The 14,984-nt window shown below is 47.0% G+C and overlaps 1 protein-coding gene across 5 annotated transcripts in view; it reads right to left on the bottom strand.

Moving 5' to 3' along the window:
- Positions 1-9,077: 9,077 nt before the first annotated feature.
- The window catches only part of ITPR2 (inositol 1,4,5-trisphosphate receptor type 2), a 268,891-nt gene continuing 262,984 nt past the window's right edge, over positions 9,078-14,984 (bottom strand). For all 5 annotated transcript variants that reach the window (XM_040594004.1, XM_040594005.1, XM_040594009.1 and 2 more), the window contains 2 exons: positions 14,000-14,161; positions 9,078-12,758 (listed from right to left, as the gene is read on the bottom strand). In XM_040594004.1, the coding sequence (XP_040449938.1) occupies positions 12,672-12,758; positions 14,000-14,161 (249 nt within the window). In that variant the 3' untranslated portion in view covers positions 9,078-12,671. The remainder of the gene's footprint in view (positions 12,759-13,999; positions 14,162-14,984) is intronic.

Here is a 14,984-nt window from a genome sequence, read left to right as displayed (position 1 = left end):
AGTCAAGGAAGTATCGTCAATCAAGTGACAGCTCATTCCTATACTGTAATTAAATTTGAAGCTCAATTGCTATTGTATAAGTCAATGGCATAGACAGGATTATTACAGGAAAATCCCCAGGGATGCCAAGACTGGTACAGGTGGAAGGGAGTTCAATGTGGGCTTTTATGGCTGTGCTATAAAGGTGAAAGCAGCCCAGGCCAGGTCCTGTTGCTGGGCTGGGCTAGTCCTGGGCTGCAACCCCTTGAGGCACAGGTCAAGCACGAGTCATGCAATTGCCAAGAACCGGTGTCTCCTCCCTGCAAAGGGAGGTGCAGAAGGGTGTTAGCCCTTGGAAAATCGACACAAGCTGGACATCAGCTTCTGGGGCTGCAGCAGACACTGCTCCCCACTGTATCCCTTACCTGGCCACCTTTTGCCATGCCAAAGTGTGGCTGGAGCTGTGGGTGGGAGCTCCAGCGCGAACATGCATTTGCAAGCTGTTAGCTTGTTAGCCTGACAGGTTGCTGAGCACCTCTTCTCCCAGCAAGGGGACAGTTTCTCCAGCTGCAGCAGAAACACAGTCACACCAGGCTGTGCTGGAGGCACAGAGGGAGGCAAATCCCTGGCACCAGCAGTGCTGAGAACCTCCCAGGGTGAAGGACCACCCCTCTCTATTGCTCCCTGAGGACGGGGTCAGACACGTCTGCTGGTGTCCAGCTTGCAGCTGTTTTCCCTCGGCTCATCTCTAGTTACTGCCCAAGTCCTTCACTTCATCCTTGTGGCTTCCAAGTCCTTCAGCTGCTTCTCCTGGTTGTACTGAAGGAAGAGAAAAGGGACCAAAGCTGAAACTGCTTGCTCCCGCTCCAGCGGACAAACAAAAAGAGTATCATCACACTTATTTGGCTTGTATTGCATGAAATAATTTTAACAAATCTTAAGTTTTGGACAACCTAGGTGGTAATCCTAAACACAGGGTCAGATGACACTGCTGGAATGGTGCAGCAGCTGTAACCGGGGTGAAGCCTCAGTGCAGCGTAAGCTCAGGGTGCTTCTAACGATGGTGTGCTTCTTGTTGGAAAGTGGGGATGGGTTTTTTCCCCCGTTTGAGTTAGTTTGTGAATTTCAAAAGAAAACAGTTCCTCTAAGCTGTCAATAGATAGGTCTAAGATAATGAGTATAGTTTTCACCAAAAAATCTGGTACTGATGGAATTACTGCTTATACACACAAAAATCCCCATTATAATACAACCCAGAAAATTACATGGTAATCTTCTTTCTTAAAAAAAGTTACCTTTCCTTTATCCCTCCTGCCATGTTACACTCTGTTATGAAGAGGTTTCTTGCCATTGTCTCTCTTTTCTAGCTGCCCATCATGTTCCAGGTGTCACAGCTTTATGCTTGTATTTCTTTCCTGCTCTGCATGAAGCGATGCCACAATTGCACAAAACAACAGCTTTTCATAAGCCCTTACCCTCCTGCTGTGAGTTTCCAGAATGGGACACTATGGAAAGCCTGATGCTGAGGGTTTCAGTGAGGGTCATGGGTTTGACCAGCCGCCCATGACCAGCAAATGTGACCACAAGCTTTACCACAGCAGCGCCACACCACTGCTGGTGCCTGGTGGCCAGCAGCACGGCGTGCTCCATGCCCTGCTTTCTCTTCACATGTGCTGGTGAGCATGCAATGATGTCCCCTGGTGCTGGTTGCACGTCCTGTGGAGGTGGGCTTACACTCTGACAGTCTCCTCTTCTCCGAGTGAAGCAACAGTGACAGCTGCAGCTTCTCCTTACTGTGCTTTCCGTGGGCTTTGGTGTCAGTGCTGGGGATCACCTCCAGGCACGAGAAACCAGCCCAGGCCCCATTGTCTCCTCTGCACTTCATCTGCCGCCAAGGAAAGTGCCAATTAGTGCCAGCTGTGCTGGACTGCTTGTTGCAGGGCTGAGAAGGGGCTGGTTTCAGCCCCCATCTCTTGTTTTCTCTGTGCAGCATCTGACTCCCTGAGTCTGCCCACTGATGTCCAGGGATTCCTTTAAAGAAAGGAATAATCTGTATTCGGACAGCTTGATGTTCAGCATCCTGTTTTATTTTATATTTGAAATAAAATAGATTATTATTAAAATAGTGATGTGGTAATAACTTCCATACTATGAGGGTGCTAAGGAGCCAGAGCAGACTGGCTTGGGGCATTTGCAGCCCTCTTGCCCCTCCTCACTTACTGGTTCCATGGCTGCTTTCAGAGTCCGGCACAACTGTCAGGAGAAAACCAAGAGGCATCTCCTATAAGTAAATACTTCTGAGTTTCAGATGGTTGGCAGGGTCAGGGTGCACCAGAGTAGGCTGAGATGTCACCAAGCAGCAGATGCACAGTTCCCAGCACAGGTTAGCTTGTTTAGCCATCACTCCCAAATGAATGGGGACCTTTGCTGTGGTTCCAGCCATCCCACAGGACATATGCCCATCCTCTCAGCACTGGTGTGCTGGTGAGAGGCGTGCAGGTGTGTTTGAACCTGACGTGGGATGTCTGTTCCTCTGTGAGATCTCACTTTCAGCCGGAGGTGCTTGGGGGGACACTTCAGCACCAGGGCACCGTGCCCCCCTCGGGCGGTCCTGCCCCACTGGGACAGCCAGTGGGTGAGCAGGACTTGGGCGATGCCTTTATGACCTGGGATGGTTTAAGCCGAGGCAGTGAAACTGCTCCTATTTCTAAAAAGAGGTGACTTGCCCTCAGGATCACAGCGCAGGGCACTGCGTGGAGTCAGGCTGAAAAGCTGCCAGTGGAAAGATTTTGATACAAAGCAGGGGGCAAAGCAAATGGGTTTTTCTCTGAAGCCATTGCTTCATCAAACAGATTGCTTTCCCCAACCTGTCAGTAATTCCCAGGCACCAGTTAGCTCTTATAGATTCATAAACGGCACATGGAAAACACCTTAGCGAGTCATTTAGCCATAGCGTATTTGCAATTTATAGCTTACTTCCTCAGAGCCCTGCTAAGTCATTAAGCAGCCTTGTGGTTTGAGCGAAGGTTTAGGAGCCAGGAAAATCTGGGATGAGTCATTTGCTCACGCACTAGTGACCTGAGCAAATCGGTTGACCTCCTTGTGCCTTGGTCTGTGAGACCAGCCACGAGGCACTGGCTCCCCTGCAAAGTCAGGGGCTTGCCTGGCTCTGGCCAAGAGCAAGCCCCCGGCCCAGGCTGGCAATGTGCAGTGCACAGCCTGGGTGTCCCAGGGCCAGGACCCTGCAGAGCTGCAACTGTTCCCGCTCCCTTGGTGGGGGTGACAGCCCCAAGCCCTTTGAAAGCCGAGGAAAGACTTTCAGAGATTTCAGTGCGCTTGAGACCAGGACTCACTCGCTTCCCTCCAGCATCTGTCTGGCTTTTGAATAGCTTGTATAATAAGTTATAAATTACAATTAAAACATAAAATGAAGAGGGGACCAGATGGCTCCAGGCAACATTTAAAAATACCAAGACTATTTCTAAATGCAGATCACCAGATCCAAAACAGCCCTGGGCAGACTTAGCTGAAGGTTATTTGCTGGCCTGGCTGGAAGGACATGCGTGGTCCCAATCAGTTCTCAGAAAATGCCGTTAAAACATTTGCTGGCCAAAGCAGGAGGGAGGCCCAGGACTTGGGCAGTCCTGAGGACGCAGATCTTTCTTTTAAGGGGGTTGCTGAGAGCTGTTGGGTGAGCAGTGACAAAGGCAGGTTGCATTGATGTCCCCATTCCACCCTGAGAAAGGTGAAGTGCTGTGCTGAAAGTTGGATCAGGGGAGAGGAGCTGTGTGGTGTCCTGACATCTTAAGCATCATCTTCTAAGGATGTGGCTGCTGACACCATGGGTATTATTGCTGTGGATACCTACTACTGGTGGTGACAGTGCTTTTTTCCCCTCCCTGCCGCCTTAGCTGACCTAATTTCTGTCTCCAAAAATTTGGCCAGAGGGGAAAAATTACAGGGACCCCATAAGATAATTCATCACTTGACAGGGGAAGCTGTGTCTGTGAACCTCTGGCTGAGGGAAGGCCATTGGAAAGGGAGCTCTTGTCAACAAAACTAGGCAAAATGAAAGGCATTTGGAGAAAAAAAGAAGTGGTCTGGCACCACAGTACCTGCCTAGATTCAGTATCGTGCAGCTGAGCCACATTCAACCCATGAGACAACTTTATACATGTCGTCCTTGCCTTGCAGGCAATAAGCATGGTGGGGAGGTGGGCATGGGTCTGTCTCCACAGGTTCAGCAGCCAAAGGCCCCAGCCACCCCACAGGGCCAGGTGCTCAGAGGTGTGACTGCTATTATGGGGTCTGTGCTGCAGAATAAGCTTCGCATCCAGAGATTGCATTAGACTAGATTCCCCTCTCCTGGAAAGACAGGAACCAGCATGGCCCATGGGGAACCAAGTTCATTTGACCTGGACGTAGCACTTGGGCTGAAGTTTCAGCCAGATGAGAACCAGCTAGCACATAGGCCCCATGTCTTACATGAAGACTTCCAAGCCAGCTTGGCTAACTTTTCTAGCCCTATGCCACAGCTTAGGAGAAGCAGATGGATAAAACTCTATGGCCCGCACTATACAAGATGTTTAAGCAGATGATCACAGTGGCTGCTTGGATCTTTCTAATTAATAGTTCCATTTTGCCATGTTAAAAATAAGCTTGGTTATCATTTGCTTTTGCTTTTTCCTCTCTTGTACACGCTTCCACCTCCTGCTTTCAGCTGAGCCCGGAAGCAGAAGTATCACGTTACTATGAGAGAAGCTAGTTTTGTGGTATTTCCATCCCATCCAGAGCCAGGAAACAGTCAATTTTGCAAGACAGCTTGTACTCAGTAAATTTCCAGCTCAGTTTATATTTCTGTATTTATTTAGATTTGTGCTAACCATGTAAAAGAGCACTCATCCCAAGCGAGGTGCTGTGGGCAAACTTCAAAAAACCAAATTTCACAGACCAAGAACCCCGAGTAACAGGCCTTTCACTGGATGGGTAGCTTCTGGCTAACTCCTCTCTTCTGAAAAGACACCAAGATTGACAAAGACATGGACAGTCAGCTTCTGATATAACACTTAACTCTTTACAATAACTCAAAAGTAAACTTTTAGTAAATCCCACCAGTAAAATCACCATTTCTGACAACATTTTCCTGTACCCTTGAGACCTTCCCTTGAACTTTCCTTCCTTCCCTTTCTTTTTCTACATAACTTGTATCTGTAACACATCACATTTACAACTCTCATGGTCTTTGGCTAGATGCATGATATCCCCGCTAGCATCTTCCCATGTCCCAGCTGAGCAACCAGGGACCTGGGCAGATGTTTATGCTTGTATGGGAAAAGCACAATGGCTCCAGGGACTGAACTCTTCTGTCTTGACTCCTCTTCTCCTTCAGCAGCACAGTCCTGCCACAGGCAGAAAAATCTGCATTTCCCATGGGACAGCAGTGCTCACACCAGCTGCTCTGCTTGTTTAGGTCTGCAGCCAGCCTGTCCTTATTTCTGCATGCCAGTGTTCCCAAATACCCTCAGATTGAGTTGCATGTGCGCAAACCACACACGCTCATACATAACACATGCACCCTTAACTCTTAAAACAGAAAGATGAAAGGTTGGGAGGGTTTTTTTGAGGCACCAAGAATCCTGTGGTCTTTATCAAGCTAGGGTGAAAACATCCATGCCAGATAGAGCCACTGTTGCAGCTCCCTGGTGGGCTACAAATGGGTCTGAACCAACCTCAAAGCCAGCCAGACTTGAAGACTTGAAAAAAAGCCCAACAAACTTGAAGACAGCTGCCATCATCCAACACCAACTAAAGACAGATTTTTTTTTTTTTTTTAACCCTGTTTCAAAGTTGCCCTGTGCTCTGCTGAACACAACTGCGGGTCTCCGTAACGGTGCCCGAGTTAACACGGTTCCTTGGATGGTTCATGCCGTAATGCTGACGGGGCAGGGAGGAAAAGGCAAGTGAATATTCCCTTGTATCTTTGGTAAGAGAGCAAACTCTCTTAGGAAAGGATTGTGAAACTCAGGTTGACATACCAACAGTTGAAGGCCATTACACAAAATGGTGATGACATGCCAGAGTCCATGGTTTACGTGGCAACTCAGTGTATTGGGAACAAAGCCTATAGAGCGTGTTACAGACTTTGAGGACCAGAAGGGAATATTTTATAAAGGGATTTGGAGCCTTTGGGCTGTTACTGGATCCCCACACCGCTCTTGCCATCTGGATGAAATTGCAGGGTTTTGAGTGGGGGGTGGGGTGGGTGGGTGACAGGGCCCACCTAAAGCAATGCCTCCGTTGACCCCACAGCCTTGCACATGAGTGTGAGCGTTGCCTCAGCAAAGGCCATGTGGCTTCTCCGCCACCGGCTGCCGCAACAGCCCTGCTCCCTGCTTCCCAAGGCAATGCCACGGCTGCAACGATGCCCTTGTCTACTGCAAGGCACTGCAGGGCTGGGGCTCAGCCTGGCTCAGGCAATGGATCTCAGCTGGCTCCCATCACTGCGGCACAGTTTTCTTGCAGCAGATTAGGTTAAAATTTGGAACAGAAGCTGTTCATCTCTTCACATCAGCTTTGGCATCTCTGCAGTTTGTTTAACAGGCTATAGATGGCTTCAAACTCCAGCCAAGGGGTTGAAGATTGTGCAATAACTTACCACAAGAAGGGCTGTTAAAAAATATTCCTGCTTGTACCAAGTCAGATACTAAATGTGTTAGCTGACAACGCGATCTACGACATTTAAACAGGGTTATTAAAGTCATAAGGACAAGACACTGCCAGTTTGACCACGCTCCTACAGATTTGTCTTAGGGGTTTGGCTTCTCAGTTAACAACCTGTGGCTCTGGATGTGCCCAGGTCTCACCTTACCTGAGCGGCAGCAGGGGAAGGTGGAGATGTGGAGAGAGATGGGTGTCATGGAGTAAAAACCTATTGTACAAAACAAAAAGGGTAATTTGGCTGTTCACAGCAAGAGAAACACATTGAACTAGCAAAGTTATAAAGGCTGTTAGTCTTGTGCCTTGCAGCTTCCTGCTTCAGACCAAAAAAGCACAGCATATAAATAGAGCGGGCAAGTGTGAACTGATGATAGCAATACACTACTCCACACTTAAAATCCCTGGAGCTCAAGTTTCTTTTGAGTCGTTTGGGTTGATTCTGTGCAAATATGGCACGTTCAGTACAGGTGCCTGCAAACAGGAATCACACTGCTGGTTGCTCCTGCGGGCATCCCAGGACAGCGGAGAGGTTAGCAGCCTTAAATCTCAGTTTTCTGCACTTAAAAATAAACTTGGCAGCCCTCCCCAGAAAACAGGCATGCTCTTTCCAAAGAAAACATCCTCGCCTGCAGATGCTTTTGTCACAGCAGCAGTGACGGTGGAACCAGAGGAGCTGAATTTGCTCATAGGCCACACCGGCGTGAGCTTGCTGACGTCTGCGTGGCTGATGCCGAGGGAGATGTTTGCTCCCTGAAACGCCTTTTGAATGAAAATGTACCTTTGGGGAAAACATTTTAAAAACAAGAAGCCTCAGCATTAGGTACTCAGTTCTGTATGTAAAACTGTTCCCATTTGGGCTTAGGAGATTAATTCTGGTCTGGGGGGCTTTTTGTTTTTAAAGATGACTGTAATCTTAGGTTGAAAGTTTACTGTATGAAACCCCACTTTCTCTTAGGACATCCTTTTTGCGGAACAACCTAAGAAGCGTAGTAGCAACAAGCTCCTTGCTATTTAACCTTAAAATCATACCAGAGAACAGAAAAGAAAGTTAATTCTACTCAAAACCTCAGCAGGTTGGTATACAAGCGCACAGAAGCAACAGCATGCTCTATTTAATAGTTTTTTTCTTATTAATTAGCAGGCTTTTTCTCACTCAGAAAAGGCCTCATTCTTTTCCTCATAAATATTGACTTTCTGTAATAAACACAGCTGGGAAACAAAAAAGCACTTGTATGTCATAGTTCTCCTGTCACAGGTTTGTAGGGCTCTTCCTTTTTGCACAAGACCACAGATTTCCTCAGCCCAAGTTGTCTCAGTTTAGAGAGACGGTGCCTTTGGGCTGTTTGTCTTCCTCGATCCTGTCACCTAGAAGAGAGGGGAAAACACCCAGTCTCTCTCTCCATGCTGCTTGAAGGAGCTACACTGAAAACATGAAAAAAAGGGGGAAAAAAAAAGGGGGGGGGGCGAAAGCACACGAAACCCACACACATACACAAAAGCCCACACCCTATTAAGAGAAGTCACATCAAGCCTTCAAGCCTTTAACCTCTGCATTTGTGTCATTTGAGGGCTGGGTTTCCAAAATTAAATTCTTGGGGTGGCACCGGGAACACGTGACGGGCAGTGAGAGGCTCCTACGTGCCACCAGCAGTTCTGTCCTGGAAGGCCACGGCCTGGTGCAGCCACAGATCCCATGCACAGGCATGTGCACAGGCGTGCGCACCACATGCTCTCTGCTGCTCGCAAGCACGGTTGGCTGACAGCCCTGCTGGGACTGCCCTGTGCTCCCCAGAGAGACACGGAGACACGGGGATGTCACCTCAGTCCTGCTGACTGCAATACGTGATGCTCTCAGAACGCTCAAGGCCTTGCAGTGAGCTGTTGACTCCTCATGCCAGACCCAAGGAGGCAGTGAGAGCTTCCCCTGGCACCGAGCTAATGTGCCTCAGGCACCGGCAGAAAACCCCGAGGCTGTTCGCCTTGAGCCTGTCCCCCCCTCATCGGTGACACATCCTTCGCCATCCCTGCGCCTGCCCGCCTTCCACCAGGGCTGCCCCTGGCCTGCCAGTTACGGACTAAACAAAAAGCACTTGAGCAAATTAAGCCCAGCCTTCAGGAACGGTGGCAATGTGACCCATTCTCCTGAATGGAACAATCTATGTCTAAAATAAGACAAATCCTCGCTTTCGTTTGTGGATTCAGCCTCCATCCATTCAGGACTGTACCGATGCCATCTGCTTTGTTGCTCAGAACAAATGGATGCACACCCACAGCCTGGTCCCTCATGCACGACAACCAGCCCGGGTTTCCCAACGGTCTTCAGTTCAGCAACACACGTTTCTCCACACCTTAACACCAAGAATAAGTGAGACAGGCATGTATAAAATGACACACTTTATTAAAAGTTACATTCAGCAGCATGGACATATTTACTTAAGTAGATTTTAACTGTCAAGGAGTTTATAATTATAAATCCCTCTGAGGCATTAAAAGCTCTTAGATGTTTCAACTTCTTTGCAATCATTTCATATAAATAGGTAAGGTAAATGATCCTTGCCTAAGAAGAAGATACACCAGCTGCATTAAACAAAGATATACATATAAATATATGTATAAACCAATCATTTTTGTTATAAACTCATTGATGGGGATATTTCACAATCTTTAAGGTCTGGGCTCTGGCCCTGCAACTATTATTCATGTAGGAAGTCTTATGTTTTTAAGTTACCACGTGTGAGCGTACAGGCTGCTCACACAGATGAGATCAGGGCAGGGCCTAAGTTTTGACAGAATCAGCAAAAATGTCAAAATGCTCAGTGAAATATATTTACAATCTGTGCAAGTAGCATCACCTACTGTTATTGATTATGGAGGTCTCTTGGAAGCTATCAATAGCAGAAAGGCACTGTGGCAAAGGCTAATCGGCATCTGTTAGCTCTTTGCTTTTGATGTTGTAGCTCCCGCTTCTGAAGAGCAGTATTTGGGCTCTTGAGCCTCGGGTATGTTGTTTGGGGTGTGAGGCAAGAGAGAGCACCAGCAGCATGCAACTGCAGGCCTGAGCTCGGGGCACACATGCATCGAGCCTCAAGTTTTTCCAGCTCCAACAGCAGAAACCTCCCTTGATGTGCAGCGGTTCAGCTGCTTTTTCTGAGCGTAAACAAGAAAAGTGCCAACCGCTTCCAGTATTAGCTTACTGCCCACCCTCCAATAAATAACGATCGTTTAATTTATCTTATCATTAAACTGTGCTTTATGCCTCTAATAACCACATACGTGAGGAAGAGGAAATTGCTGTTGAAACAGAAGCTGTGACTAGATCTGATGAACTGCATAAACTAATTTGAATTAATACAGCTGCAGGGTCTGATTTTCTACCAGCTTACTGCTGACTTTACGTTTGCGTGCAACTCCTCTGGCTTTGCGATGTACAGTACGCCTAGTCAGAGGCAAATCTGGCTTTATCTTACACCGGCGGCTGGTTACGGCACAGCACGTGGCTAATGCAAACTCCTGGAGTCGATTCACTGCGAGTCTCTTGGTGCTGAACACTAACGGGTACGTGAAGCCCCATCCTCACTGACAGATGAGGCTTACGGAAGGGGTTTTCACCACCACAGCGATGCTGGACCAGTAGCATGGAGACCTCATACACAGTAAGCATGAAGGAAAGGCACACTCCAAGCTTTATTCCTAAAATATCTCAGCTGTTCATTGAAAACAACTGCTTTTCTGTATTCTGCTTCAACTTAGCAGCTTTCCTACCATCAGCTCCCCATGCCACAGCCACATCTGCTCTGCTCTCCAAAGACCAGACTGTTGTCTGGTCTTTGGAGTGGGAAAGGTTACTCCAGCCTCAGAAGCAAACACACAGCATCAACCAGATGAACCCAGCTCCTGTTGCCTCCATGCACTCCCTCTGCCTGGGAAGCAGCTGATGCCTGGCAGCAGCAAGGCTGTGAGCCCACCAGCAGAGAAGCTGTAGAAAATGTTGTATCCCACCGCTTGCTTTCATTGGCCTTGTGCCATTTCTGGTAACCACCACTTGCTCTTCACCTTAGCACATGGGGGCTGAGCACTGGCTGGATTTGGGAGAACTGAGAATTTCTTACAGGAAAAACAGACCCTAAAGCTGGAAATGACCATCACCTCTCACAACCAGGATGCTCTCTAGACTAAAGGAAAGTCAACAGAATAGTCAAATCCCTGCTTTCCACACAGTATTTTCGAAGGACGCAATTGAAGCTAATGGGAAATGTTTTAATGGTAGAAGAATCAGACCCTAAAGTATATTATTTTTATCCAGCCACCCCACTGGCACAAAAAAAGAGACGGCTTCCAAGAACAGGTATGAATTTGGAATGAAGAGAGGGAAATGCCCCTTCCTTCCCTTTACTCTAGGTTTGTTAATTTGAATTGTGCCTTAAATAAGAGAAAAGCATTTCTTCAGGCAGAAACCAGAAATAGAGGAGCCAGTAAGATTTTAACCTTTGATCAAAATGGCTTTTATAATAAAATGGAAATGTTACAAGGGGAAAACAATTGTAAAAATATTTTGGTTTAAAAAGTGACTCCATGTAACAGAGGTGCATTTTCAAATGCAACAAGTACAATTAGGTAACCAAAATCCACTGAAAATGAAAGTGAAGTGGGACCACAACTCCCATTTGTGCCTTAAAAATCTTCTCCTAAAGGAGAGAAGAGCCCTCTTGGGCTCTGTGGAAAGCCTGTAACTTTTCCTTTAAAGCCATGCCAAGAAATACAGGACACAGCAGAAACCTGTACAGCTGACTCGGCTGCGGAGCCCGGAGCTGGAGGGAGCGTCTCTGCCACTGCCCCCCGTCTCCCACCAGCCAGGCCAGTCCTGCAAGCCCCTGGAAGCGGGAAGGGCAGGCAAAGGCATAAGCCCATGCATGACCCTTAGCTCAGAAGATCACTGGCAGAATACGGTGCTTACTGACTCAAGTCGACTCTTGCTGAAGACGAGTTTGTGGAAGGTAATGACATCATTACAGCTCCATAGAGAAAGGCATTTCTAAGCTTTTTCAGAAAAATAAAATCCCATACATGCTTCAAACTACAGGTATGATTTTTTTTTTTCCTTAATCCCTCATTGGAACTTGAATTTAAAACACAGTTTAACTCCTCAGTATGTGAAATCTCATGGCCACATTAATCGAGAACATCTGAAGCCAGGAGAAAGAAATCACTTCCAGTTATGTTGTCAGTGTTATGTGCATAACATTCCCACAGCTGTAGATCCATTGTGCTCCATGTTATAAATAAAAAATTGCATGGTGACAGCTAAAATTCAAAAGCGTTAATGTTTCTCTTTGCAACTCTTTTTCTGTTCTTTTCCTTCTCTTTTTCTCTTTTTTTCTCCATTTTTTTGAGGTTTCTCCCCTTTCCCTCCTAGTAGAAGTTACTTGAAGCAACATTACTGCTTACCCAACTGACATATTTACGGTAATTAAAAAATAGTAAATGCCAAGCAAATATGACTAATGTTGCTATTCGGTAAATAAGCCAGAACCCACTTCTATTGATTCTGAACCAGGCTGCTGTATTTGCATTAATAAACGCTTCTCCTTCTTCTGCTCATCTTGGTTATCCCAGCGCTTTAGCGAGAAGCCTGAAGGCAGCTCTAAGGACGCGGCCAAACGCTGCCCCGACCTCCGTCGCATGCGGCAGCTCCCACCGAAGCCGGCGGGTGTCAGAGCCCAAATGCAGCTGAGTCGGCCCCACGAATGAATACAAACGAGCTCCCTTGTATCTCTTGCATTCTAGGTTGTGGTCCCTTTCAACCATGAAAAACAGCTACAAATTGTTCCCAGAGCTAAACCACTTAACATCTTGGCACTTGGTTGTTTTTAACTTTGTAACAATAGGCACTGTTCACTCCTCTCAATCTCAGTTTTTTATTCTATAATAAAGCAGGAATACTGATGAAAGGCTAGTCACGGCTTCTCCCCGTGGTATCAGGGTGGTGGCATGTGATGATTCACATGGGGTGTGTTTGATCCAAGAAAGCCCAGCCTCTGCTTATTCTTCCTTTGTTCTGTCATCTAAGGTGGAAAAGCAGAGAGAGACAAGTTGAGATTATTTTTTTTCCTTTTACTATTATTTAGCAGTCACAGAGCAAGATACATATAAGCAAAACAACAGGGAGTGGAATTCTTTTCTTCAGCACTGAAAATTACAAGTAAGAGATGCCTTTGAAGTGGGAGATCTGTTCCCTGCAAAGTATGGACATTTTATTCTCAATTGTACATTATTCTTATCCACTGGCAGGTTTTACAGTGCATTACTTGCGCTGATATCATGTTGTGTAGCCCTGCAGAGGGTCAGCATTTGCACTTGGTGCTGTACAATCACAGAATTAAAAGACTGTCCGATCCACAGAGGGTTTAAATTTAAGCCAGGAGAGAACAGATTGAGCTAGAGGGGGATGAAAAACCCCCGCCAGGACAGTGTGGGTAAGCACAATAAGCAACGGTCTCAGCACATCCAGCCTAAACCTTTGTTGAGTTTTTCACAGGGAAAAAAGTTTTAAGGAGAGATTTGAAGGGGGATAATTAAATAACTGTTGATGCCACTGAAGTGCTTCCCATAAAGAAAACACAAAGATGCTTTTCTGAATCTGTCATGAGCAAACCAGAGGTGACCAGCATCTTTAGCAAAAAAGGCGCTGGCCTTTTGAACCTGAAGCGAGAGAAAACATAATTTAGGCAGGAGCAGGGCTTTAAGGGAGGGCAGCAGCTTGTGCTCCATACAGGAGAGCAGAGGGAGCCGTGAGAGGGGCACAAAGACAAGGGTGACAAAAGCAAAGCAACAGGCTGGGCAGATTGTTTTCACAACAGCACTGTTGAGATTCTTATTGGGGGGGAAAATCCAGGGGGAAAAGATCCAAGTGTTGGATTCAGAAGGCTTTTCTACCAGTTCTCATCAGTACGCAGCTATTTCTGATGTGACACCTTTTTTATTGCCGGGTTATGCAGTACCTGCATATGCAAAGCCTGTCATCGCTTCTGCGGTTTTCCCTCTGTCCTCGCACTCACAGGGAGGAGGATTTCATAATGAATTCCCCCCTGGCTTTTCTCCTTACCCATTCTCTGCTGTTACTAATAAAGGACAATTTCATTCCAAACCCGTATCAGTGTATCCACTCAGAAAGCTTACTGGAGGGAAAGATAAAACCTCTCTAAGACAAAAGTCTCTTTTGTAACACTGTCCTGACCGTGACCTGACAAAAGCCAGCGCATTCACCCGCACGTGCTCACGCTGCTACCCACTGCAGGGCACTTACCTGTTCCTTGAGCTCAGCAAGCTGACTGGAAAGCTGTTTTACAAGGCTCATGGTTGACTCCAGCCTCTCCTGCAGGTTCCTGATTTCGTTTTGCTCACTGTCACCTTCGTTGCTAACCAGGGACATGGCTCTCATCCGAGGAAACCAGTCCAAATTCTTCTCCTACACGGGTATTAGAAAAATCAGTAATGTTAGCAGGGGTTTCTGTAGCGCTACTAAGCTGAGACTAGAGAATGAAAACTTGGGAATTCTACTCAGTGGATGATACACAGCAAGTGAGCTTAAGAAGTAATAAATTCAGGAAGTGGTTTACACAAAGATTTTTATTCCTGCTTCTCCTTAGCTACAAAGAAGGCACCAAGTGGAAAATCTTTGTTCCCAACAGCTGCACCTGTCTGGCAGCGTGGGCAGCTGGCACATTCACCCGTGGCTCTGGTACGCAGAAACACCCACTGGGCCAGCTCTGAGAAGACTCCTCTGGCACACTAGCACCAGGAAAGCCTGGGTGCTTCCCATGCTTCGCTTTAAGTGTATGCAGGGACACATTTCCCCACTGTCTCTTCAGCTTGGCTGGCCTCCATCTATTTTGACTGTCCTTGCAGCAATGTCAGCGAGCCAACATCAGGAAAACAAGACAAGCCAGAGTCCTCTCCAGACTGGCCTGAACCGTGACTACTGCAAGAGCAGAGGGACCTTGAATTTAGCTGCCCACAGCAGTAGAACTGGGATCCTGGGAATGGCTTAGGCTTCAGCATGCTATTCCGATTGTATACATCAGGTAAACGCAAGACAAGGGCTACCTGCTAAGCACCAAGCACTGCACGGAATAGCACTGAATTGGGTGTTTCTCTATTAATGGCCTCAGGCTATGAAATTAATCATAATAAAAATACTGTAAATAGATCATATGAGTCAGGAAGGTGTTGTGTATCAGCATGAGCCTGAGCTGCCTCCATGGCTCAGGGGCACGGATACCTGGGTGCAA

The sequence above is a fragment of the Falco naumanni genome, chromosome 5 (genome assembly GCF_017639655.2).
Source record: "Falco naumanni isolate bFalNau1 chromosome 5, bFalNau1.pat, whole genome shotgun sequence".
Taxonomy (NCBI): domain Eukaryota; kingdom Metazoa; phylum Chordata; class Aves; order Falconiformes; family Falconidae; genus Falco; species Falco naumanni.
This window is presented reverse-complemented; position numbering and strand designations above follow the sequence as displayed.